At 44.7% G+C, this 26,359-nt stretch overlaps 3 protein-coding genes across 3 annotated transcripts in view; all 3 read left to right on the top strand.

Moving 5' to 3' along the window:
- The first annotated feature begins 7,211 nt into the window (after positions 1-7,211).
- entpd2b (ectonucleoside triphosphate diphosphohydrolase 2b) lies at positions 7,212-14,839 on the top strand. Its single transcript, XM_083669799.1, has 9 exons — positions 7,212-7,576; positions 9,642-9,759; positions 11,057-11,207; positions 11,611-11,770; positions 12,102-12,329; positions 12,720-12,989; positions 13,196-13,315; positions 13,542-13,676; positions 13,961-14,839. Exons 1-9 carry the CDS (start codon positions 7,460-7,462, stop codon positions 14,177-14,179), a joined length of 1,518 nt encoding a protein of 505 aa, XP_083525925.1. The 5' UTR covers positions 7,212-7,459; the 3' UTR covers positions 14,180-14,839.
- Positions 14,840-15,049: 210 nt separating this feature from the next.
- Positions 15,050-16,922, top strand: phpt1 (phosphohistidine phosphatase 1). The gene is made up of 3 exons (XM_083669825.1): positions 15,050-15,400; positions 15,751-15,878; positions 16,063-16,922. Exons 1-3 carry the CDS (start codon positions 15,235-15,237, stop codon positions 16,153-16,155), a joined length of 387 nt encoding a protein of 128 aa, XP_083525951.1. The 5' UTR covers positions 15,050-15,234; the 3' UTR covers positions 16,156-16,922.
- A 1,497-nt stretch (positions 16,923-18,419) lies between these two features.
- Positions 18,420-26,359, top strand: part of mamdc4 (MAM domain containing 4) — a 10,140-nt gene continuing 2,200 nt past the window's right edge. The window contains exons 1-22 of the mRNA XM_083670029.1: positions 18,420-18,496; positions 18,880-19,044; positions 19,199-19,324; positions 19,473-19,706; positions 20,108-20,233; positions 20,432-20,587; positions 20,789-20,892; positions 21,055-21,210; positions 21,535-21,625; positions 21,744-21,857; positions 22,238-22,336; positions 22,868-23,005; positions 23,192-23,331; positions 23,509-23,617; positions 23,978-24,082; positions 24,340-24,474; positions 24,643-24,770; positions 24,960-25,182; positions 25,351-25,488; positions 25,691-25,818; positions 25,984-26,074; positions 26,345-26,359. The exon at positions 26,345-26,359 is cut by the window's right edge and continues 135 nt beyond it. Coding sequence (XP_083526155.1) covers positions 18,924-19,044; positions 19,199-19,324; positions 19,473-19,706; positions 20,108-20,233; positions 20,432-20,587; positions 20,789-20,892; positions 21,055-21,210; positions 21,535-21,625; positions 21,744-21,857; positions 22,238-22,336; positions 22,868-23,005; positions 23,192-23,331; positions 23,509-23,617; positions 23,978-24,082; positions 24,340-24,474; positions 24,643-24,770; positions 24,960-25,182; positions 25,351-25,488; positions 25,691-25,818; positions 25,984-26,074; positions 26,345-26,359 — 2,677 coding nt within the window. The 5' untranslated portion in view covers positions 18,420-18,496; positions 18,880-18,923. The remainder of the gene's footprint in view (positions 18,497-18,879; positions 19,045-19,198; positions 19,325-19,472; positions 19,707-20,107; positions 20,234-20,431; positions 20,588-20,788; positions 20,893-21,054; positions 21,211-21,534; positions 21,626-21,743; positions 21,858-22,237; positions 22,337-22,867; positions 23,006-23,191; positions 23,332-23,508; positions 23,618-23,977; positions 24,083-24,339; positions 24,475-24,642; positions 24,771-24,959; positions 25,183-25,350; positions 25,489-25,690; positions 25,819-25,983; positions 26,075-26,344) is intronic.

The following is a 26,359-nucleotide window of genomic DNA, read 5'->3' on the forward strand; positions in this document are numbered from 1 at the left end:
CAAAGCCTGCTGAGGTCTGGAAAAAGGTATTATGGACAGATAATAATAATAATAATAATAATAATAATAATAATAATAATTATAATTATAATTATAATTATAATAATTATAATAATAATAATAATAATAATAATGCATTTATTTTGTATAGCACTTTTTTCAGTACTCAAAGACGAATATAAGTCTTCCACTTGTCTGTGTGAGTTCAGTGGGTTAATGGTGGGTGCGCTTCATCCTTTTCGTCTAGCGTGCCATATGAGCACAGTTAGCACAGTCCCAGACCCACGCGTGGCACAATCAGTCCACACGGGACGTCTAGAAACTTAAATCGAGCGCATTCAGGTGGCTGTTGGCGATGCCGCTCAGGTAGAACGTGGTTGTGTAGACAGAAGGGGTGTGGCTTATCTCTCCACCATCCTCTTGTTTTCAGAAGAGGTACAGCCTGTGAGGATTTATAAACAGGGGTTGTTAGGGTCATATATATCTAGACTAACACTGCCGCAGTTGTTGCTGTTGCTTCGTCGACGGGGAGTGAAACTGAATAAGATTGTGGAGCCGAGGTATGACCTGACGAATTTTGCACACAAATACATCGACGAAAACTGAAAAAACACACCGCCGCACTCTGTAGCTGGATAAAAAAAACAGCTTCAAAATAACACACGTGTTTGTTGTGTTGTGCTTTCTTGCGGAAAGTTCAAATTAAGTCAAAATACTCAAATTCTCAGATTTCACTTGTGGCATCCTTTTTATTAACAAGCTGGGGAAGGCCAGCTTTCCTGCTGTGGTTCAGCCACACGCCCACTACGCATGCAGAACACACGAGCACCTCGACAAATTACACTTATAAGATAATATTCCGCACAGCTCAAAGAAAATACTGCGTCAGGCAGTTATGGTAAAATAAAATAAAAACTGCTCTAAATTGTCTTAGTATAGAACCGTTTTCAAAGCAGGGTATCGTGATACTTTTGTAGAACCGGTACATCGGGCAACACTACTCCTTACATGGTGATTAACTGTCCCCTATACACTCTACCTACACTGACTTACAATGACAGCATTTCGAGGCTCTGGTGTAGCCAGGCCTGTCAGATCTGTCTCACACAAAAAGATGTCATAATGGTCTTTCATAACAAAAGTGCTAAACGGGAAACGGGTGTACATATGATTGTCTTATTTTTTTCAGACCAGCCTGCAGAGAGAGAGAGAGATCTGCTGTACTAGAGCTAGGATGGGTGAGACCAAGCAATGTGTCAGATTTAAAAGACCGTGGGAAGAGCATTACCGGCACCATTTTGCCCTGGTCTCCTGGATCAGACGCTGGCTGTGGTATCATCCGGTCCCCGGACCCCTGGAGGCTGATGGGGAGAGAGACCCAGCTGGACAGACCCCCCTCCTCCAGGTCCCCCCCCTCCAGGTCCCCCCCCTCCAGGTCCCCCGCACCACCACCTCCTGCTGCTCTCGCCAGCGCCTCCTCCTGGCTCTCATCCTCACCGTGGCCTTGCTGGTCATAGCTCTGCTTCTGCTGTTGAACTACAAGTGCATCAAGGTGTGGCACCTTTGCCAATGGCGCTGGTACTCTGGCTTTCCCCTGATGGGAGGGCCAGACAAGGGCCAACACATGGGGAGGGGGGGAGAAAATGAATGTTAAAACTGTCCAAAGAAATCTCTCTATGCTAGTTCATAATGGTGCCACACTTAACACTTGTTAACAATGTTGCTGTATTAGGTTGTTTTTCTCACAGTTTGCCTCTCCTTGACAAGATACTTGTGATGTTATCAAAGGGTGCAGCCTTTCCTCAGGCTATTCAGTGTTTTGTCTGTTCTTTTAAGGAAAGGGTAGTTCACTCATTCAACACAAGCACCTCAAACTGGAATATGCCTTCTTTTTTTTTTAAAGAGAATCATTGTACAGCTGTTGCCAATTATTGGAGCTGTTTTTTGATTTCTTGAAGTTCTTAAAAAAATTGTTTGTGATATTATGTGTTCTTAACATGTTGCTGTACAAAATGTTAATCTGTTAAATGTTACTTTTGTTACCCACGCCTCAGTTATTGGCTACAATGTTATATTATGTGTTCTTAACATGTTGCTGTACAAGATGTTAATAAATACAATTTTACTTTTTTCCCCCACCCCTCTGTTGTTGTCTGCAGGTGTGTTTTTGTCATTATTGTGTTTTACCACTAGGGGAGGTATTGTCCATGCATGAAATATCAGAGAACTATCCCTAAGGGGGAGATCACACAGCATTGACATTACATTTACATTTATGGCATTAAGCAGACGCCTTTATCCAAAGTGACTCACAACAAATACATTTGACTAAGTAAGTGAATCATCTATCCATCAATTATCATCAGAAAATGTAAACTATGCTACGAATAGGGGCTATTGGCAGTCACAATGCTAGAAGAAGGAAGACTTACTGTTATTATTATTATTATTATTATTATTATTATTATTATTATTATTATTATTATTTTTAATTTATTTTTTTACAGTTGAGAAACTTGTACAGGGGGGTAGCGGGGATGAAGAGGTCTTATAATAATTATAATAATGCATTTATTTTGTATAGCGCTTTTCTCAGTACTCAAAGACGAATATTATCCTGTACCAGAATGATTGCAAGAGGAAAGTTCAGAGAAAATCTGTCCAAGATTTATAGCATACCACATAATCTGTGAAACATGGTGGAGGGGGTGCTATGGTTTGGGCATGTATAGCTACCACTAGAACTGGCTAACTTGTCTTAATTGATGATGTAACTGCTGACGGCAGCAGCCGAATGTATTCTGAAGTGTACAGAAACATTTTGTCTGCTTGAGTACAAGCGTATGCCTCCAAATTCATTGGCTGGCGCTTCATCATAAGTAAGACAATGACCCAAAACATACTGCCAAAGCAACTAGGGACTTTTTGAGGGCCAAAAAGTGTGAAGTTCTTCACTGGCCATGTCAATCTTCAGATTTAAATCCAATTTAACATGCATTTAATTTTCTGATGATAAGATTTTAGGCGAAATTATCTCAAAACAAACAACAACTGAAGATGGCTGCAGTACAGGCCTGGCAGAGCATCACCAGAGAAGACACTCAGCATCGGGTCCGGTCAATAGGTCGCAGACTTCAGGCAGTTATTGCATGCCAAGGATTTTGTTAGAAATTATTTTTATAAAAACAGTTTATTATTGCTATAATAAAAATACATTACTGCAGTGTGCTAAATTTACTAATGTGATGGCCTGTTGATAAATGAGCGATGGATCAAGCATTAGTCCCATAGTACGTTGAATTAATACATGGAGAGGTTAAGCCAGGTCATCAAGAAAGATGTTGCAACACACGCTTACACAAAGAGCTATAGTGGAATAGTACCAGGCTAGGGAGGACAGGCTAGGGAGGACATACCAGAGTAGGTATCTTATCTCTTACAGGGTGCTGACTCCGCAGCTGGGATGAATGGTGTGACCAGCCCGTGAACAACAAGGGATGCCAAGTCTAAACCATGGTTCCTCCCCAACCAAATAGCCAATCATAATCATTTTGTATTCTGTAAATACTTTGTTTGACTGTTTGAATGCATCCATTTTTGGAAGGTTGGTTACAGATTAACAGCTTGCTGACTGTGATTTTCTTCGCCAAAAGTGGTCCTTGTACAAGCCTAGAATTCTGACATATAAATAAATAGCTAAAAGTAAGAAGTAATTTGTCTTCTCCTTCAAATAAAGAACACGTTTTCCCACAATTTTCAACCAAATACTAAATATGAGTGCTTAATTTGAACATTTGATGAATCTGTCTCATCACTTTTTGCACAATCAGTCCACACGGGGCGTCAAGAAACTTAAATCGAGCGCATTCAGGTGGCTGTTGGTGATGCCGCTCAGGTAGAACGTGGTCGTGTAGATAGAAGGGGTGTGGCTTATCTCTCCATCATCCTCTTCTTTTCAGAAGAAGTACAGTCTGTAAGGATTCTGCCGCAGTTGTTGCTGTTGCTTCGTCGACGGCGATTGAAACTGAATGAGATTGTGGAGCCGAGGTATGATTTGACGAATTTTGCACACAAATACATCGACGAAAACAGAAAAAACACACAAAAACACACCACACTCTGTCTCTGGATAAAAAAAACAGCTTCAAAATAACACACGTGTTTGTTGTGTTGTGCTTTCTTGCGGAAAGTTCAAATTAAGTCAAAATACTCAAATTCTTCACGTGGCCGTTAATATTGTCAACTCCTTACTAGTGTTGTCACGATACCAACGTGTATCACGATTTCGATTACGATATCGATAACGATAGCAGGGCAAACCAAAAAGTAAAAGAATATGCTAGAATCAGGGAAAGTAAAATAATATCCTATTAAATGACAGAACATGGAAATTAATGTTTTCACGTCATTAGCTATCAGACTTATTCGCTGGCCTGTCGTGACATGAACTCCTTGAAGAGCTCAGGAGGCCTTCTATAGGAAAGATGCTTGGCTAAGTATGACGTGTTGCCCCCCTTTGACTGCATGGCCTTGTATGTATATCTTTTACAAATAGCCTTTGTGATTTCGGTCGGCTCGCCGTCATCATTGGCTCTATAAGCAAAGTAATGCCAGATTTCACTTGTGGCATCCTTTTTTATCAACAAGCTGGGGAAGGCCAGCATCGACACTTCTCTTTCCTCCTTGTCAACAACGCGAGTGCTATGGCTCAGCGTTGTCTTTCCCAGCCACAAGCCCACTACGCATGCAGAACACATGCCCCCGTGAGCATCTCGACAAATTACACTTATAAGATAATATTCCTCACAGCTCAAAGAAAATACTGCGTCAGGCAGTTATGGTAAAATTAAAAGAAACTGCTCTAAATTGTCTTAATATAGAACAGTTTTCAAAGCAGGGTATCGTGATACTTTTGTAGAACCGGTACATCGGGCAACACTACTCCTTACATGGTGATTAACTGTCCCCTATACACTCTACCTACACTGACTTACAATGACAGCATTTCGAGGCTCTGGTGTAGCCAGGCCTGTCAGATCTGTCTCACACAAAAATATGTCATAATGGTCTTTCATAACAAAAGTGCTAAAGGGGCAACAGGTGTTGATTGTCTTGTTTTTTCCAGACCTGCCTGCTTAGAGAGAGAGAGTGATCTGCTGTACCAGAGCTAGGATGGGTGAGACCGAGCTATGGGTCAGAGTTCAAGGACCGTGGGAAGAGCCTCACCACCATCGTCCCCTGGTCATCTGCATCAAACGCTGGCTGTGGTACCACCCTGTCCCCCGACCCCTGGAGGCTGATGGGGAGAGAGACCCAGCTGGACAGACGGTCCAGGTCCCCCGCACCACCACCTCCTGCTGCTCTCGCCAGCGCCTTATCCTGGCCCTCATCTTCACTGGGGCCTTGGTCTTCATGGGTCTGCTCCTGCTGTTGAACTACAAGTGCATCATGGTGTGGTACACTGGCTTCCCCCTGATGGGAAGGCCAGACAAGGGCCAACACAACACTCCATGACAAAATACTTGTGATGTCAAATGGTGCAGCCTTTCCTCAGGCTATTCAGTGTTTTGTCTGTTCTTTTAAGGAAAGGGTAGTTCACTCATTCAACACAAGCACCTCAAACTGGAATATACCTCTTTTTTTTTTTAAGAGAATCATTGTACAGCTGTTGCCAATTATTGGAGCTGTTTTGATTTCTTGAAGTTCTTAAAATAATTGTTTGTGATATTATGTGTTCTTAACATGTTGCTGTACAAGATGTTACTCCGTTAAATTTTACTTTTGTTCCCCACGCCTCTGTTATTGGCTGCAATGTTATATTATGTGTTCTTAACATGTTGCTGTACAAGATGTTAATAAATACAATTTTACTTGTTTCCCTCACCCCTCTGTTGTTGTCTGCAGGTCTGTTTTTGTCATTATTGTATTTTACCACTAGGGGGAGGTATTGTCCATGCATGAAATATCAGAGAACTATCCCTGAGGGGTATATCACACAACATTTACATTCATGGCATTTAACAGATGCCTTTATCCAATGCGACTTATAACAAATACATTTGATGAAGTAAGTGAATCATTTATCCATCAGTTATCATCAGAAAAAGTAATCTATGCTAGGACCAGGGGCTATTGGCAGTCACAATGCTAGAAGAAGGAAGATTTTTTTTATTTTTTATTAATTAATTTACAGTAGATGAACTTGTACAGGGGGGTAGTGGGGATGAAGAGGTCTTTAGGAGGAACAGTTAAGATGTAGCCTGAAGAGGGCTTCAATCTGCAGCGGAAGATAGGTAGTCACTCTGCAGTCATGACATCAGTGGGAAGCTCTTTCCACCAGCCGGGCGCCAGGACAGTGAAAACAGCAGGATCAATGGGTAAGCTAACCTTCCAAAATATTCACAAACAACTTCATAAACTTGAAATGTGCATTGGGCTGGGTGACTATGCTCCCAAACTTTGGGTTATGGTTCGACTGAAGGAGAATTTTAAATAAAGATCACAATTCAAACAAATGCAAGCAAAATTAAATAAAAATTGCAGATGTAAATGTAAATTATTGTCAGGTTGATTATTATGTCATATTGTGTGCTATCTCATTGCTGTTGAAACAGATGGTGGTCGAATATTGTGTTATCATTTGCAGAATACTTTCCATTATGGCAACCAAATATTTGGCAACAGTGATATATTGCATTAGCCCTTACTTGTCTTGATTGATTAGGTCATTGAACAGACATGGCACAACATGAATTAAATCCAGAGAACCAAGAGGGGATTGTTTTGTTCATTTCCAAACTGTTGCTATTGTAGTCAAATGGTTGCATTCAGCAAGTTAGGCCTTACTCTATTCAAATGCAAAACCCATGCTCAGTATCAATGCCACTCCTTAGCCCAGTGTGCAGTGGCATGGTGATCTGGCCTTTTACTCTGTCCCCTCCAACGGTCCCTGACTCTTTTCTGCGCCCCGCTATATTAGATCATTGTGGCTTTTTCCCAGCAATAATTCCCTTACCATATTTGTTACAGCCTTACTGGATATGTTTTGTAAAGATTTGCAATAGATACTGAGATGTGAACGGACTTTGTGACTCTCGTTCAGCGTGACTTGTTTCTCCTGAGGGAAGCCGTCGCCGATCCGGAGCTCGATCTACATCAGGTGACGGAAAACCTCTCAGTTCAACGGTGCTGATTGATTTCCTCAACATTGAGCCGTGCGTGGGATCTGATGATTTCTAAAAAGCGATTTAATAACGCCGCAATTCACTCTTCCTTTGGCTACATTTGATTAGCCTAAGTTTAAGTGTAATTCGTTAAATTAGTTAGTTAGTAATTCGTTAAAAAAGTCATGCAGAGGTAGTTGATCGTGGTGGTAAGAGTTGTGTATGAAGCCAAAACGATAGTCGAGTTAACGCACTCCTGCTGTCATCTGGAAGAAAACCGCTCAATTTTCAAAAGTATGGCCAAGCGACGGTGTCACATTATCGCTCCAGTCTCACTATTACTCCTGGGAATAGTGTCGATTCTTCTTCTCACTATTCCTACTGAGGACATGAACGAACCGCCGGAATTTATGGTAAGATTGATTGGGCTATTTATGGACTGTGTTTGTCAGCTCTTATGCTGGGTCGTGAAATGTAAGATGAAGGCTTTACCCGGCCCCCCGACATGGTGCAAGCAGGGAGACGCCAATGCAGCGCATAGAGTAGAAATCTGCATTTATTATTAGGCTGCTATCAACACTGAAACCAAGAATGTTGTACAATCACTCAACGATTCACGTTAATTTATTCAACTTCATGTTGAATTGTATAGCGTGTAATAATTCAGTTTATATTACTTTATAACTGCGATTCGACCCAGAAATGCAATTAAATGTCTCCATACACTTGAACAAGGTTGATAAATAATATAGCTAAACATCAGAATAGCTCCTCTATGGTGGTGAGATGGGTGCAGAGGTTATTTGTCCACATGTGTTTTCAGAATGCTTATGATATACAATATATATTATTTTTTTAAATTAATTGTGTAATCATTCTAACAATGGGTTCTGCAGGTGGATAGATAGATAGATAGACAGTAGTAGATTACACTAACACTTTGTATGTATAGTACCCCTATTTCAGGCTACCCAAATGGGACAATTGGCGTAACAGGTGTTTCTGGTAAATCAGGTGTGAGAGCTTTAGAACTGGCTAACTTGTCTTAATTTCTTTACAGTTGAGAAACTTGTACAGGGGGGTAGCGGGGATGAAGAGGTCTTATAATAATTATAATAATGCATTTATTTTGTATAGCGCTTTTCTCAGTACTCAAAGACGAATATTATCCTGTACCAGAATGATTGCAAGAGGAAAGTTCAGAGAAAATCTGTCCAAGATTTATAGCATACCACATAATCTGTGAAACATGGTGGAGGGGGTGCTATGGTTTGGGCATGTATAGCTACCACTAGAACTGGCTAACTTGTCTTAATTGATGATGTAACTGCTGACGGCAGCAGCCGAATGTATTCTGAAGTGTACAGAAACATTTTGTCTGCTTGAGTACAAGCGTATGCCTCCAAATTCATTGGCTGGCGCTTCATCATAGGTAAGGCAATGACCCAAAACATACTGCCATAGCAACTAGGGACTTTTTGAGGGCCAAAAAGTGTGAAGTTCTTCACTGGCCAAGTAAATCTTCAGATTTTAATCCAATTTAACATGCATCTCATTTCTTGATGATAAGATTTTAGGCGAAATCCCTCAAAACAAACAACAACTGAAGATGCAGTACAGGCCTGGCAGAGCATCACCAGAGAAGACACCCAGCATCTGGTGGGGTCAATAGGTCAGATTTCAGGCAGTTATTGCATGCCAAGGACTGTCAACCAAATACTAAATATGAGTGCTTAATTTGGACATTTGATGAATCTGCCCCATCACTTTTTGATACCCTGAAACAGGGGGATTATGCATAAAAGTGTTGTAATTTCTGAATGGTGAAACCAATATGTACACAAAAACCATCAAATAAAAGCTGAACATCTCTACTTTAACCTCATATTAATTGTTTGATTTCAAATCCAAACATTTCGAGTGTAGAGCCAAAGGAAGAACAAATGCTTCACTGTCCCATTACTTACGCAGGGCACTGTAGATAGGTAAGATGAGTCTGGGGTAGTTCAGTGGAGTCTTTTTAAGAACTTCATACTGCATGTAGTTCTCTCTCTTGCTCTTGGGCTCCACACCCTCACCTACAACCAGATTAAGATGGATTTACAACGGATTAAGTTTTACAGGAATAGTTGTTAAAATTGGCACTGCTGTTGAAACTTGTTTAAGGCCCCATGCATACACATTGGGCTAGTTGGCAGGCAGCAATCATCTCATCATTGTACATTTGCTTTAGGCCATTCTTATGGCCAGGGTAAGGGGTAGGATCCAGGGGTAGGGTCCAGACCCTGGCCTGTGTTAGGGTTCAGGGGCAGTGGCCAGTTTAGTTTGATTACAGACCAGGCGAATTAAATTTCTCTCTCCTGAATTCCTTCATCCTTTCAAACTTCCTCAAGAAGGTTCCAATTATTCCAACTTGCCTGTATGTAGACCTTGATATTTGTCTTTGCGTCAATCCCCCCCCCCCCCCCCCCTCCCCAGTATGGGATAGTCCTGGACGCAGGATCCTCCCATACGGCCGTGTACATCTACAAGTGGCCAGCAGATAAACAGAACGGCACAGGCGTGGTTACTCAACACACTGAATGCCAAGTCAAAGGTAAGACAAGGTCCTATAAGCAGCATTCTCTACCCTGGAATACACATTTACATATACCCCAAAGGAGCCAAACCTGAAAAACCTCACATGTGTTGTAATTTATGTTAGTGTTCACTTTGTAGAGAGAAGAATATGGTGACACTGTTATTAATGTAATAATGAATAATTTGTTTCTTTGAGATTCATGAAGACAAGCACCATTATATTACTTTCCAATTTCACATACAATCATTACCAGTTGTGCCAAAATTCAAACATAAATAAATACTAAAAACTACTCTTAGTTCCCATAAGGTCTTAAGTAACTATCAAGAGAACTACTGTAAGATACTAACTGTATTTCCCTTGGCAAGCAGAAAGACATCATTTTGTGGGTAGACAGTAACAGTAAGAAACATGTCACCCAAATGCTTTGATGTGGAACTTATCCGCTTGTGACAACGGTTCTCTGTGTGGGTGTGGATATCGCCCACACAGAGATAAAGAACCAAAAACATGGCTGCCTAGCAACGGCAAGTCTTTCATTTGTTCCTAGTGCTCCAAGGTGTACTCGTCCTGTCCTGCCTGCAACGACTCCTATGTTTGTACAAATTAGAGCAGTGGAGTGGATCAGAGGTGCTGGCACAGCTGTTCTCATTAACATTAAATATATACAACGACTGTGTTCCAAAATGTGTTCTTGCACTCTATCGACACCAAGTACGGTATACGCTCTAGATAGAGTGCAAGAACGCATTTTGGAACACAGCCAATAGCATCAGCGTTCCATCAGCTCATGTTAACAACTGTGTGATGCAGCCCGGCCCGGGTCTAAGGGACTGATGAGGCACGTAAACATAGGACACACGCAGAGAGTTACATGGGAGTGAGAACAGTGAAAAACAATGACCAGGTGACCAGGTGACCAGGTGACCAGGTGAACAGGGTAATGATGATTTATTGTACCAAGACTAAGGAGAGAAGGGGGGGGGGGATTGTGCCCAAAGAAAGAACCCAAAATAAGGTCTCTAAACTAAGACTAACCTATACCTAAACACTGTCTAGCACCAACACTCTAAGCCAAGCGAATTCGCCAGGCAAAGAGTGGGAATCGGGCGTGTCTTAAGATTTCCAACACAGGCATCACTCTTCCACCTGCTATGTCATTTTCCAAAATGAATGCCACACCATTAATTGGGAGTTTGGGTTGAATACCAACCCTGAAAACAGAGTAACAGGAACATAGCTAGTAGGCCGAAGACGCATTTCTTCCACCGAACGAGTCTAACTGTATTTTACATGGCATCATCTCCCGCAGGCGGAGGGATCTCCAGCTACGCAAAGCAGCAGGGAGCGGCGGGGCACAGTCTGGAGGCATGTCTGAACCAGGCCAAGCGGGACATCCCCAAGCACAGACATCACCTCACACCTGTTTACCTGGGGGCCACCGCTGGCATGAGGCTTCTGAAGTGAGTAAGAGAACCGTGTGCGTGCGTGCGTGCGTGCGTGCGTGCGTGCGTGCGTGTGCTAAGCTCTGAGTAAACACTACCATGCCTGTGTGACAAGCACAAGTACTCAAACATATTCAAAGAAACATACACATACATCACTTAACAATAGAAGACGAAAATTATACAAACAAAATTACCCATAGCACTCTTGCCTGCTAACATGAACATGCACATTTCTCATCCTCCTGTCTCTCAACATGTTACAGCAGATCAGACAGGGTGAGATGTTGTGTTTCTGCATATCTGATGGGTGATGTTGAATGTTTTGCTGTTTTCCAGAGTAGTGCTTTGTCGTTTCGATGCACTCTTGGTGATCCTTCAGTGTCTCTGACACAGCAAATTCCCTCTCTTTCTCCACCAGCATCTCTAGTCCTGACCAATCAGCCCAGGTCTTACAGGAAGTGGGTCATAAAATCCAGTCCTATCCTTTTAACTACCAAGGGGCGGCCATCTTGAGTGGTCAGGAGGAGGGCGCGTACGGCTGGGTCACTGTCAACTATCTCTTGGAGAACTTCATCAAGGTACCATGAACAACAGTTCTTTGTCAAATCACTGGCCTTTGAGCAGACTTTAATTGGCTGTCCTTTGTAGTTCACTTTGTGTTTTTAATGTGAGTTTTTAGTATCCTTGTCAGTAACAACACATTGACACTGACACATGACTTATTCATTTCCAATGAGGCTGATACTTGAGCTGGGAATCATCAACTGGTTGATAATATGCATAACTGAGGACCTCTAGTGGCCATTATAGAGAACAGAGAATTTAAATGATGCATTAATCAAACCTGCATCTATCAAACCATCCTCAAACCCTCCTGTCGCTCTGTTTGTCCCTGCCTGTCCCCTGTAGTACGGCTATGTGGGGCGCTGGCTGAGTCCGGGCAGGGCGACGGTGGGGGCGTTGGATTTCGGCGGGGCGTCCACCCAGATCACGTTTGTGACGGAGGAAGAAGTGGAGGATAAGAAGGACAGGATGAAGCTGCTTCTGTACGGCCAGGAGTACTCCCTCTACACACACAGCTTCCTGTGTTACGGCCGAGACCAGGTCCTGAAACGGCTGCTGGCCCACCTAGTGAAGGTAATCGATCAATCAATCAATCAGGTGCTGAAGCTCCGCCATCTCTCTGATCATAGCAACATCTCAAAACAACCATGGGCTAAGAAATACAATTACAATCTACATTAGCACATCACCACAGAAATCCAGAAACTTCTTTTCATACTACATCATGCTAATCATAAACCCATCCACAGATATCTAACGTACATCCCAATTGTTTTTGATGTTTGATATCTATCACAGACCTACAATGGACCAGAAAAGTGCACATCCAACAATAGAACCTGACACTCAGTGCTGTGGTACTCAGTGCATGCTTATAGCTTGCTCTCAACTTGTTAAAGGAATGTTTCAAGTTACTGTAATCACACACACACACCCCCCCTCCCCCCTGTCTCTCTCTGTCAGTCTCAGGGTCAAACAGGGACAGTGTCCCACCCCTGCTTCCCTGCAGGTTACAGTGTAACCATGAAGCAGGAGAAAGTGTTTGACTCCTCCTGCACGGCAGACCAGAGGCCCAGCTCCTACGACCCCCTGGCTGCCCTGACTCTACAAGGCACGGGCCACTATGAACAGTGCCTGGGCAACGTGTCTCAGATCTTCTCCTTCCTCAGATGCCCCTTCTCCCAGTGCTCCTTTGACAGAGTCTTCCAGCCCAACGTCAGCGGTGACTTCATGGTGAGAGTGGCGTGAGGAGAGAGTTTTTGATAAAGGCGGTTACGGTCAAAACATTCAGCTTTTTAAAAATAAATGAGCACCGTAAATTGATGAACATGAATGTGGCTGCTATGGGATCACCACCCCGCGGTCTGTGTTTCTCCCTGTTATACTGCATAATGTATGTGCTAAAACGCTTTCTTTGTCATTTTATCTCTGCATCACAGGCTTTCTCTGCCTTCTTTCACATCCACTCGTTCCTGCAGCTTATAACTGGCATTACAGTTGCCAGCCCTGCTCAACTGGAAGAGGCAACCCAAGCTGTTTGCAACATGAGCTTCCAGGAGGTCCACAGCTTTTACTTACGTGTGTGTGTGTGTGTGTGTGTCTGTCTGTCTGTCTGTCTGTCTGTCTGTCTGTCTGTCTGTCTGTCTGTCTGTCTGTCTGTCTGTCGGTGTGAGAGAGTGAGAGTGAGAACGAAAGAATGAGAGTCTCCGATGTTTGCACACATATCTTCAGATAGTATGTTTTTTTGTACTGGTGTGTCACCCATACTCTGGGATCGTGTTTCAGATGTTGGTCATGGCCCCGGACCAGGAGCCTCGTCTACAGGACCAATGTGCTACCTCTGTGTTCGTCAACGTTCTCATGCTGAGGGGCTATGGCTTTGACAAGCTCTCTTTCCCCAAAATATCCTTCCAGAAAAAGGCAAGAACAGTACACAAGCATGTTTAGTCCTTAACTGCTGCACCTAACATGTGCCTATAATCCAAATGTCATGACTGTACACCAGTGGAGGCTGGTGGAGGTAGAAATTGGAGGACAGGTTCATTGTAATGCACGGAATGGAATAAGGAATACCATTCCTCATTGAGGAATGCATTCCGTAATTCTGTAATTACAGAAATGCATTCCTCATTCCATTCCATGCGTCTCCGCGGCCTCCCCTGCTGTATACCTAGCCTGAGGGGTGTGTTTCTGGTGTCATGCAGGCAGGGGACACCTCCGTCGGCTGGGCCCTGGGCTACATGCTCAGTCTGAGCAGCCTGCTGCCTGAGGAAAGTGTGGGGTTGAGGAAGGCCCTGAAACCTGGAGCCTGGGGAGCCCTACTCTTCCTCCTCGCCCTCCTCATCGTCGCTGCCCTGGTAAACGTTGTACAGTTAGCCTGCAGAGAGAAGAAGAAAGGAAGCAGCAGTGACGATGTCATCTAGTCACGACAAGGACAAGACGGTTAGACTCTGACCTCGTGTAGGCGGTCTTCAGCACATGAAACATTCAGAACATTGCAGACAGAAATGTACTGTATCCTGTATAAACCAGACCTGACCACTGATCCACTTACATAATATACTGCATTTATATCTAAATGTTCATATCTAAACTCTCTATAACGTTACAGCCTCCTGTGCTGGGAGGGACCCCCCCCCCCCCCCCCCCCCCCCCCCCCTTTACACTGAGGTCACAAGTCACAAGTGATGAGACGGCTGAGAACACTAACTGTACATCGTCACATTAACATGTTTTTAATTTTTTTAATTTGAGTCTTTTTGTCTTTCAGTTGTTGCTTATCTGATTTAATTTCTTTTTTATTTTATTTTTTAAAAATCTCGCTCCATTATTAAGGAGCATTATTAAGGAGACTACAGCCCTCTACAGTCCTCTACTTGATGCTTTTCTGCCTGACCTTCCATGGCTATAATCATTGTATTACCCTCCTTTGTTCTATGTTTTTATTCCCCACTCTGTTTTGATCTATTTTCCTGAAAAGAATATTGTACTGTATGAAATATGCTCTGTTTATAAAGTTTGATTAGGTTTGATGTAGGCATGGGATATTCAATATGTACAATTAAACATGTTACATTATATCACTCTCACACAACATTTAATATTTGTATGTGATTTGAGTATTGTACATGTTGTTTGTATTCTGATAACAAAAAATAAATTATGTTTTGTACATAAGTAATCATTGCAGTAGGTTTATTTGGCCAAATACAATTTTGGTCAGAGTAGACTGTATCTACAACTCAAACTACAAGTACCATCATCCTCTGCGTACCTGGAAGTGAGTGACGCTGTCAGAAGCGAAGATATTTTTCCATATCTAAGCACAGTGGTTTATCTGGTGTTGTCGCCAAATACCAGACGTAGCATTGAGTATTTAACTATTTAAGCTTTTATAGCCAATAGCCGTACTTTCGGCCTCTTCGTGAGTAAACTAGGTAGTAGCTACGTTGCATAGAGTCGATTATAGAGGGCTAAAATGTGTACACAAACGAAGGCAGCTGCCCTCATGGCCAACATTCCCGAGGCAGAAATCGACCCGACTGGTGTGTTCAAGTATGTTCTCATACGAGTACATAGCAAAGAGGATGGCGACGACTCTGAAGTGGATATCGTTCGCGGATTTGCCTGGGCCGAATATCATGGTAAGGGCGAAAGACCCAAAAATGAATGAGTGCATCCATTGTGCAAAACAACTGACAGCTCACTGATTCTGTCGAACCTCTAGGTGGGGCCTTTGCCACTCAAACGACGCTCAAGAGTGTGATTGAGTGACAGTCACACGTACTACATGGGTGACAGCCGCCTGACAGTAGATTCGATTATTGTACTCACAAAATGCAACCACATATAATTTGAATATTTTGACAAAAGAGGACATTGATGCTTTTACCATGACCCAGAATATTTGGATCTATAGCTCAAGCTGCCTCTTATGTGAAACTCTGCCGCAGGATTTAGGCTACGTTGTGCTTTTCTACTTTTGCCACTGCAGCGGATATCTTTGACAAGGTGTCTGAGGTGCTTGAGAAAGGAGGACACCTGGACTGCGAGTGTATCGGAGGAGGAAGGATCAAGCATGATACGCAGGCAAAGAAAATCCATGTCTACGGCTACTCCATGGTAAGAGAAGGGGAAGTGAAATTGCTCCTCTAGCAGGACAGGAACAACCCGATCGTATTCACTTGTATGTTGAGAGTTCATGGCAGCCTATTAGATCAGAAGCCTGATATTCCGATGTTACATGAGCATGAAATCTCCCTATAACCCAATGTTTACCTCTCAATTCCCGTATTATTCGTAACAGGGCTTCGGGAGAGCGAATCACGCTGTAGCGACAGAGAAACTCAAGGTCCGTTATCCTGATTACGAGGTGACCTGGGCTAACGAGGGATACTGACCAACGCTGCGACTGGACCAGCCTGGACACCGGACCAGCCCATCTAGTGTTTGGACTTGGTTTAATCCCCCCACTGTGACACTGAGCGTGGGCCAACAGAAGATGGCAAAACAACCTCGCCTACTCCGTGTAGATGATGATGCAAGACTGGAAGAGAAGGCTGATGGAACCAAGCTGAAACTGGGACTAAGACTGACACAGTGCCGAGTTGCCGACTAATTGCCAGAACAAGCGCTTAATTTTTGTTTATTTTTGTTTATTTTTGTTTCAGTGAAACAATATACCTACATGAAAAATCTTAATTATAGGAAATGGATTTTTCATGTTGTTAATCCTAAAACTAATAAATGTTTACATTGATTAGTTGGTAACTAAATACTCTTTTGATATGTAATCATGTTTATCAGGAAATGTATATTTTGCAACAACTGAAAAGTACTGAGTATGGAATTCCACCTCCGGTTATTCAGGGCCATAAAACTATGATCATAAACAGCGGTGCTTAGGGAATAAAACACTCCATCTTTCATAATAGCACCTCCATACATTTTCGCACAGAATAGAAAGAAAATGCCTCTGTCATTAGTTTTCCACGTATGTCTTTGTGTATCTAAATACAGGAAGTTAGTATTGTTTTGGCAGCCACTAATCTTTAAACTGCTGATGATTGTGTGCATGCAATGTGGGTATAAGATAAGGTCAGATAAACCCAGTGATCTGATGCTGGTAGGACCAATGTCAAGCTGCCGAATGACTGTTGTCTCCTCAATACCCGATTGGCAACCAGCTACGCCACCGAAAAGCTAGCAACTCGATGGCAGGGGTGGGGGTATTTGAACCTGAGCAGTGAGTTTACCATGTCAACTCGGTTATCCTGGCACAAGGCCACACTAAACTCAATTAGGTACCTAATATACATCTTGTTTGTGTTTCTTCTATGACAAATGAGATGTCTCACACAAGGCTGTCACAATCTCAAAGGCAGGCTATACATCCTACAGATCAGTGCCCCCCCTCCCTCCCCCTTCTCTCCACTTTTCTTCTTTCAGAGTTTCTCTACTGGCCATACTACAGCACTGTACATCAAAATACTAATACATGATCCTGTCACTGCTTCCTCCTGGGAGCATGATGTAGCAGGTGAATGCATTCATTCAAAGTAATGATGCATTTTATTTGATAAGCGCCTTTCTAAACGCCCAAGGTCACCTTATTGTACATGAAGAGGGAGTAGGACTGTCTCTGTGCACAATGTTTCATTATGTTGGCGAAAGTGCCTGTCAGATCACACAACTGTGTTTTTACGACCGGAGGCTGATGCAGATGTGTGCAGGTAGATGTAAAGTCCAGGTGTTATCTCTGAGCAGGGCAGGAAGGAGAGGGGGTCAGAGTGAGCGTGTACGTGAGTGAATGTACGCCATCAGAGTCTCTCTGCAAGAGGGAGAGGAGGTCAGAGAGAGAGAGAGTACACTGTCAGAGTCGCTAGGTGGCTCGTGGTGTTCACACCTTCTCCACAGCTCCAGGGAGAGAGAAGAGTGACATGAGGACAGGGTTATGCTGGGGGCTTTTAGCCCTGGTTCTACTGCTGACTCTCCACTCGGGTAAGAAACCTGCACGTCTTGTTACGCTATGCAACATACTTTACTACTTCCCTCGGTGTCAGACAAGGTACTGTCCTTAACACAGTCATCAGTTTGTGACTTTAGTGTGTTGTGGAAACCATGGTAATTGAACCTAATCCACATGACTTTGAAACATCTAGGTGTTTCCATCACAAATTCTGATCTTATATGAACAGTGTGTATGTGTGTACTCTGGTGGCATGTATTCTGTCATCCTGCTGTCAGAGACCTTTGGCTAGATTACATTTCTGTCAGCGTTAGCTGACGACTGACTGCTATGGCCTTTGAACCTGCTAGCATTAGCAGCCTCGTAAAACATTGATTGTAATGGGCTCTGATAAGATGGGAACTGATAAGATGTGGCAAGTCACTGCCAGGAATTCCTGCACATCTTGACCAATGAGAGAGTCAGTCAGAACTACCTTTAGATGATGATGATGATGATGATCGACACAAGTTGGATTTAATAATTGACTGCAGTTGGCCTCACAAAGTCGGCTTCATCGGATTCTATTTAAATTCATTGCCTTGATTTGTAAACTATGGGCAGTTTAATTAGTCACTTGCTGCTAAAATCACACAGATGCTTTTCAGAGGTGCTGAATGATGCCTGTGTTGTTCCCTAGCGGCTGGCTCACAAAGACATGCATGCCAGGCTCCGGAGGTGAAGTGTGACTTTGTGTGTGACTGCACCGACTGCAGCGATGAACATGGCTGTGGTAAGACTCCCACTGACTCAGGAAGACCAGTGTCACCATTTAGTTTTATACAGTCCAGAGAACCAAGAACACTGCCCACTTTCCCTCTCAACACTAATTATGGAATGCTGCTGAGATGGCTTCCAACTCAGTCAGACAGTTCAAGGTCAAGGATAACCGATATCTGAGAACCTAGATATACAGCTCACTGACTCAGGCCCTTGGAGCACGTTGAAGGAATCTGAATCACAGGAACTGGTCCTGTGAATGTATGTCTGTCTTGAAAAGTGAAAAAGTGAATTCTTACGACATACATTAAAATACGAGCGTTTGTGTTATTGGTAATATTATCTGACTGACTGTGAATTGTGTCTGTTGGGGTGGCCATCACCTTGCCGCTACAGGCTACAGAGGAAAGGACTTTGTGTGTGACTTTGAGGACGCAGAGATGTGTGGGTGGAAGGACCAGTCTTCTGACCCGCCGAGCTACAAATGGGAGAGGCGTCAGAGAGGGGACACACTGCCTGACAGCGGCCCCTCCTCAGACTACACCACTGGGACGGCAGCAGGTACACTCATGTCTGTGGTCTCTCTATCACCCGTACGCCTGCTATCACACACACACACACACTCACACACACACACACACACACACACAAATCAAAAAGACTTTTGAATGAACATAGATTTTTGCATATGTGTGTGTACTGGATGTGTTTCCAGGTTGGTTTATGGGAGTGACCTCAGTGACAGCAGCGTCTCCCAGTACTGCTGTGCTGGAGTCTCCTTTGATGAAGCAGTCATCTCCTACATGCAGAATGCACCTAAGATACTTCCTCTGGGACTCAGGTAATGGATATAATAACCCTGTTATCACACTGCCCCCTGCCAGCTTCCCCATACAGACAACAGTTATAGCAGATCTGCAAAATAGGTTCATTTGGTTTTGAGGTAGTCTGCCTCTGGGGGTAAACAGGGGCTCCACTGCCCCCTGCAGGTCACATAGGGCTAGGGCAGACCCCGTTGTGGGCCTCTCTATGGCAGGAGGGCTCCCATCAGGCCGTGGTGTGGCGACCCGAGGGCACCAGCGTGCGCGGCTGGAGGGAGGCCACCGTGTTCCTGGGCCGCGTTCCCGCCTCCTTCCAGATCCGTCTCCACTCCCAAAGCTCCCATGGTAGCCGTGGAGACGTCGCCATAGACCATCTGGAATTCCTGGACTGCGCCCTGCCTCGTGAGTCTGTCTCCTGATTCCCTTTCTTTAGCTCCCTCCCTTGGTGGTTGACCCATACCTCCCAAATCAGGTTATTTATTCCTCACCTGTGACTTTAAGAGGTTCAGGTTCAAGTTCCGTTTATTTGTCATTACTTTGAACACAAGTACACAATACAAGGAATGTACACACAGCAGAACCTTCAGCAGAACAGCCTTCAGCAGAACAGCTCTCAACATCCACAACAACAACTACAGAATGTACAGTAATAAAGATAATAAGTGAATAAAAACAGTTTTTCTTAGCCGCAGAGAGAACAAGGCGTGATCTTCCTCACCCTCTCTCACCCTCTCACCCTCTCTACCCCTCTCACACCCTCTGCCCCTCTCCACCACTCCCCCCCCCCCCCCCTTGCCCGTCAGTGCCAGTCCCAGGGGAGGGCTGTGCCGATGGGTTACTGGAGTGTACGCGGGAGGGCTGTGTGGAGCAGCAGCAGGTCTGTGACGGCACTGACGACTGTGGTGATGCTACTGACGAAGCCAACTGCAGTGAGACACACTTTTTCTACCTGACTGGACACCCGCTGTTCTGCCACAATGGGATCAATGATTATAAATGTTGAAATGGTGGATGGGAACAATTGATCGTGGAGGTTGACTGTTGCAATATTGATCACAAATATAGAGGATTGTGTTGTGAATTTGTTACCGAATGTTCCTTGCATGTGTGTGGCTGTCTAGAAGAAGAAGGGTACTGGCACTGTGACTTTGAGACGGACCTTTGTAATTGGGACCTAAGGACTGTATCCTCGCTGATATGGAAAAGGACCAGTCAAAACGCCATCTCCTCGACTGAGCCTCTCAAAGGACCAGGAAGAGACCACTCCACCAACACTGCATCAGGTACGATATCAGTAGAGAAATCGTCATCACTGTTCTATAATGTCCTATCTATCTGTTCTATAATGTCCTCTCTATCTGTTCTATAATGTCCTATCTATCTGTTCTATAATGTCCTATCTATCTGTTCTATAATGTCCTATCTATCCGTGGTAGCATAACGATAACAACCGTAGTTCTTAAACATTTTTAATTTACCCAAAGGTCACTTCCTGTATGTCACTGTGCCTGAAGAAGAGGTGAAAGATGATTGGGCGTCTTTTCAAAGCCCTCTCCTTGAACCCACCAATAGTACACACCCTTGCACGGTACTGTATGCTCAAACACTCCTGTCTTGCTTACACACACACAGACACGCACATGCACACACACGCACACACACACACACACACACACACACACACACACACTCCGGCTACTAGATTTCAGTGTATCTTTAACATACAAACATTATTATCCCCGTGCTGTAGATGGTGATGTACACACACCAGTTTGGGCCCAGGTCTGGAGGTCTGTCTGTGCTGGTGGCGGACAGGAAGATCTACCCAGTGTGGGAGAGGGGGGGTGCCCTGGGGGACCTCTGGGTCAAGGCTGAGGTGGAGGTCATCACCAACACCACCTTCCAGGTGCGTGGAGCAGAGAGGGCCGGCCAGACCCATGCAGTTTAGACCATGCTACTGTAGGACATTTCATTCTACAATTCATTTGAGTTTACATTCTTAATGCTGTTCCCAAAGTGTGTTTTATTGTGTACACAAGGACATAGTTCATTTCATTTACATAAGTGAGCTCCTGTGTTTTTCCCCCTCAGTCCGTCTCTCATATATTCACTATCTATCGTATGCCCTTTTTCCTGACCCCCCCCCCCCCCCCCCATTCCTCCACACCACCTTCTTTATCTCTCTCTCTATTTCTCCGCCTCTCCATCCTATTCTATCCATCCGTCTCAGATTGTCCTGGTGGCTGCGATCAGGGAGCGGGAATACGGAGGGATTGCTATAGACAGTATTACCATGTCTCCTGGATGTCGCATTTCTACAGGTGAGCTCTGTCCCTTTGTAGTGAAGAATACCCAGTAAGAGGTCCTCTGTTAGTAGAGCATAGACATGATACAGGCCTTTTCTGAACCCCCCCCATCTCTCTTTCTCTGCTCTTGCAGGAAATTATTCGTTTGCAGAGATACCCAGTAGTCCTGGGCACCCTTGCACTGAACCCAACAAGATGTGTGACTTTCAAGTCGACTGTAAGGACGCGGGGGATGAGGACACGTGTGGTGAGTCTGTGCTTACGGTTGGCAGGGGTTTAATACGTGCACACCGGCATTTCAGCGGGGTACGCCTCAGTTCCGCCACTACAGCAGACTCTCGGTGTGAAATGCTGCCCAAAGCCACCGCATGGTGGTGATAAGAGCTGTGAAGGATGCCGTATGCGTGCACTATGTTCGAATGTCTCAGCCTTGTATAGCTTAAGTTCTGCCTGTATTGGATATCCGACTCATTTATTCCGTCCCAGACGCTGTCGTTCGTCACTTGTGTGGTGATCATTTCTTTATTTACGGTCTTATTCACATGTTTGTGTTTAGCATTTGTCACGTGTTTTTTGGGTGTGAATCCACATGTATGTATATATGTTTGTTTGTGTGTGTTTTTGTAGGTGACTTCTCCTATGAGGATGGAAGCTCTGGATGGACAGATAACAGCATTGGTAGTCAGGGCTGGGTGCTGAATGAGATACACAATGGCACTACTGAAGGTAAGATAAACACATTGGTGTGTGTGTGTGTGTGTTAGTGGTTGGTAGTGCGGTGGACCCAAGTGCAGAGAGATACTCAGACGACAGGGTAAAGTATATTTCAATGGGGGTTTTAATCATAAAACTGGGGAACGGCATACAAACAAACACTGGGACCAAAGGGTCAAACAAGGGTGGAGAAAACAAGCTCCATAAACCAAGGTACACACTTAATAAGTGGAATAACTGGAACAGACGGGCAGACAGGGTACTTACAGACAGACAGGAAGAATCTCTGACAAGGACATGGGGAAACACACAGGCTATAAATAACAAACAGGCGACAGAACACACAGGTGAAACCAATACTGGTAGATTGGGAGGCCACTGGCCCCGTATCGCCAGAGGAGGGCGTCAGAGTCACCAGACAGCAACCTCAGGCGTGACGTGTGTGTGTGTGTGTGTGTGTGTGTGAGTGAGTATGGGGTGTGTGTGTGTACAGTCTCGACAGTCTCTCTCTCTCTCTCTCACACTCTCTTTCTCTCTCAACAGAAGAGTACCTGTTGGTAACCAAAGCCCCAGGCCAGCAGCTGACTGAGGCCCAGACAAGCACCCCACTCCTGGGGCCCTCAGGGCCAGCCTGCACCCTCAACTTCAGCTACTCCCTGACAGGGAGACCTGCTCACATCGGTACCCGCAAGCCGCCTCTCTCACGTTCTAGACTAACTATCACATTCACCATCATCTCTTTCTTTCTGTCCTTTCTTTGGTCTCACTCCATCACACCACTTTTCATCAGTCCCATTTATGAACAACTACCTTCTCTTCTCCTGACCTCTCTCTTTCTCTCTCTCTTCCTCCCCTTCTCTCCCTCAGGTGAGCTGTCGGTCAGAGTGATTGACAGCTTGTTAGGGATCCAGCCTAGGTTGTGGGAGTTCAGTGGGAAGACAGGAGCAGCAGAGGGGGCGTGGCAGCAGGCAGAGGTGTACATTGGAGTCAGGGAACAACGCTTTCAGGTACTATATGGACAACTTCAAAAGAAAAACAGCCACTGGGACTACAGGTTCTGAACCAATAGTCCTTTAAAACGGATTTTCTGATGCTGTGCCATGTTCATCGGATGGCCTGTATCTTAGCTCTTTCTCTCCGTTATTATTCATTTCTCGATCTCTCACTCTTTCTCTCTCTACTAGCTGGAATTTGGGGCGCGTGCTAGAAAGCTCTGCCCTTGCGCCAAAATAAAAGTGAAGGATGTCCGCTTCCTCGGTTGTCACCCTCAGTATGTCCCTGCCTCCCCAACACGTAAGAATCAGACTCCTTTCGATGGATATTTCAACATTTTGTGATGTTTCTGTTTGAACAAGTATTTTTTATTTTATTATTACATTATTTTCTGTATTCACAATCACAAGCCGCACACCAAGATTCACTCCTTTAGATGTATAATTCCACATGATGTGATGTTTCTGTTTGAACAAGTACTTTTTTTTTTTACAAGCCCCAACATGTAAGAATCAGACTCCTATAGATGTATATTTCAACATTATGTGATGTTTCTGTTTGAACAAGTATTGTTTTGTTTTTTCATTACATAAATCATAAATTATTCACAATCAAGATTCAGTCAAATAATACATTCTGTACTGTATATATTCTTGACAGAGTTGTCCTGTAACTTTGAGGAAGGGCTGTGTGGTTGGTACCAGGATCAAATGGACAACTTTGACTGGACTGAGCTCTCAGGGATGGACCACACTATTGGAATCGGTACGAGAACACAACCTTTCGCCTGTGAATTAGCACATGACACATTTAGACCTATGGTGGCTAGACCATGACTGTAGCCCCTTAATTACATCCTTGACGTCCATTCATTCTCTCTTTCTCTCTCTCTTACCCTCTCTCTATATCTCTCTCTCCCTCTCTCTCTCGTTCTCCCTCCCTCCCTCCCTCCCTCCCTCCCTCCTTCCCTATCTCTCTCTCTCTCCCTCTCTCCCTCTCTCTCTCTCTCTCTCTCTCTCCAGGTAGAAGCCTTGTGGTAGATGTGTGGAGCCCAGAGTTGAGAGGTCTGTCTGGTCGTCTGTTGTCCTTCCGTCACCCAGGCACCGCTGAACAGCACTGCCTGTCTTTCAACTATAAACTCTACGGGCCCGAGACAGGTGAGAGGAGAGTCTGGACCACCGCCACTGAACACCATGTCTCTCATTCTGCAATCCCCCCTTCCCTGTCTCCCTTACCTGTCCATCACCTCATCTCTTTGGAACATCACCCTCTCTAAACCTCCCTACCCCCCCCCCCCCCACCACCCCCCTCCCTTCCTCTCTCAGGGGCCCTCAGCGTTAAGCTGCGTGATGCCAATGGCATTGAGAGCCAGCTGTGGACCCGCAGTGGTGCCCATGGTAATATGTGGCATGAGGGCCACTGCCCAGTGTCCCAGCAACACATTTCCTTCCAGGTATGAGGGGCTTCAATATTGACAAACGAATAAACAGCAAATAACCGTTGACAAGTATTAAGCATTCATAATGACAAAGACTGGATATGTCTGTTCACGTTGACAAAGATATGACTATGTTCTTCTTCTTCCCTCCCATGGGTTTCCCTTGTTCCTCTTCTCTCCCCTGCACACACACACACACACACACACACACAGCTGATGTTCGAGGCGGTGCGTTCTGGCTTTGACGGGCGGGTGGCAATTGACGACGTGGCGTTTGTGGAGCGCCCGTGCACTGTGCCCACCAAGTGCTCCTTCGAGGGCCAGCTCTGCGGCTACACCACCTCTGGCACCACCCGCTGGCTCCACAGCAATGGCCACCTTAGCAAGTCTGGCCCCAGAACAGACCACACACTGGAGACAGAGATGGGTGAGAGAGAGAGAGAGAGAGAGAGAGAGAAAGAGAGAGGGAGGGAGAGAGGGAGGGAGAAAGTGAGTGTGAGTGTGAGTGAGCGCGCGTTACTGAGTGCAAAGACCCCACCCGGTGACCCCTCAATATATTGCATTGAGTTGATGTGTTCATATGGCTGCTCCTCAGGCTACTACATGATGGCAGACAGTGATGTGGAGGTCCTCCCTCAGGGCAGCGTGGCGATCCTCACCTCCCCCGTACGCCAAGGCATCACTCGGATAGAGTGTGTGCACTTCTGGTACCACATGGGGGGAAAGAATCCTGGTGAGACCCCCCCTCGACCACACCCACTTCACCTCATTTCAGTACATACCAGGGGAGGCTGGTGGAGGGAGAATTTCCACCATTCTCACTTACAATGCAAGCTTCAACCTGAACATACTGTACAACATACTTTACGCAACGAACTTCACGCAAGCACACACATGTTCAGAAATGTTTGAGTGTGTGTTGTGTTCTGTTGTAGGTTCCCTGACTGTGTACATGAAGCCAGTGAAGGGAGAGAGGGTGAAGGTCTTCTCCAACAGTCTGGGTCAAGGAGAGGTCTGGCGCCATGGCAACGGCAACATCAGCAGCACCACCACAGACTGGCAGGTACATGAGGTCATGAAGTCATGTGATCAGTGAGGGTCTGTGAAGTCTGCCAAGTCATCATGTTGTTGCACACTTGGTCTCAAAGACTCATGGAGTCACCATACACGTAGATGTTATGGCTGATGTCATGAACGATGATGATGATGAAGATGGTTTGTGTTTCAGCTGGAGTTTGAGGTACGGGGAGCGGACGGCGAAGGCACCCACTTTGCAGTTGATGACATCACCTTCTCAGTCCACCCTTGTCCCGCAATAGGTCTGAGAGAGAGAGAGAGAGAGGCCAATAAAGCCATTTTAATTCAATTCAATTCAATTCAATTCAATTCAATTCAATTCAATTCAATTCAATTCAATTCAATTCAATTCAATTCAATTCAGAGAGTGTGTTGAGAGTTGTAAAGTGCTGACCTGTAGAGCGCTATGGACACTTCGTTTGGGCTCTTCTGGGTGCGATATGGTGTGATATGGTGTGATATAGTGTGATATGGTGTGATATGTTGTGATATGTTGTTGGTTTATTTCTCAGGTGCTAAGTGTGACA

This window comes from Argentina silus (assembly GCF_951799395.1).
Source record: "Argentina silus genome assembly, chromosome: 5".
Lineage (NCBI taxonomy): Eukaryota > Metazoa > Chordata > Actinopteri > Argentiniformes > Argentinidae > Argentina > Argentina silus.

Excerpts from the sequence above, each read along its gene's own strand:
- entpd2b (XM_083669799.1), top strand. The coding sequence starts at position 7,460 with ATGGCCAAGCGACGGTGTCACATTATCGCTCCAGTCTCACTATTACTC. Across the intron at positions 12,990-13,195 it reads ACGTCAGCGGTGACTTCATG|GCTTTCTCTGCCTTCTTTCA; the intron begins GTGAGAGTGGCG and ends TCTGCATCACAG. Across the intron at positions 13,677-13,960 it reads AAATATCCTTCCAGAAAAAG|GCAGGGGACACCTCCGTCGG; the intron begins GCAAGAACAGTA and ends GGTGTCATGCAG.
- phpt1 (XM_083669825.1), top strand. The coding sequence starts at position 15,235 with ATGTGTACACAAACGAAGGCAGCTGCCCTCATGGCCAACATTCCCGAG. Across the intron at positions 15,401-15,750 it reads TGCCTGGGCCGAATATCATG|CGGATATCTTTGACAAGGTG; the intron begins GTAAGGGCGAAA and ends TTGCCACTGCAG. Across the intron at positions 15,879-16,062 it reads ATGTCTACGGCTACTCCATG|GGCTTCGGGAGAGCGAATCA; the intron begins GTAAGAGAAGGG and ends TATTCGTAACAG.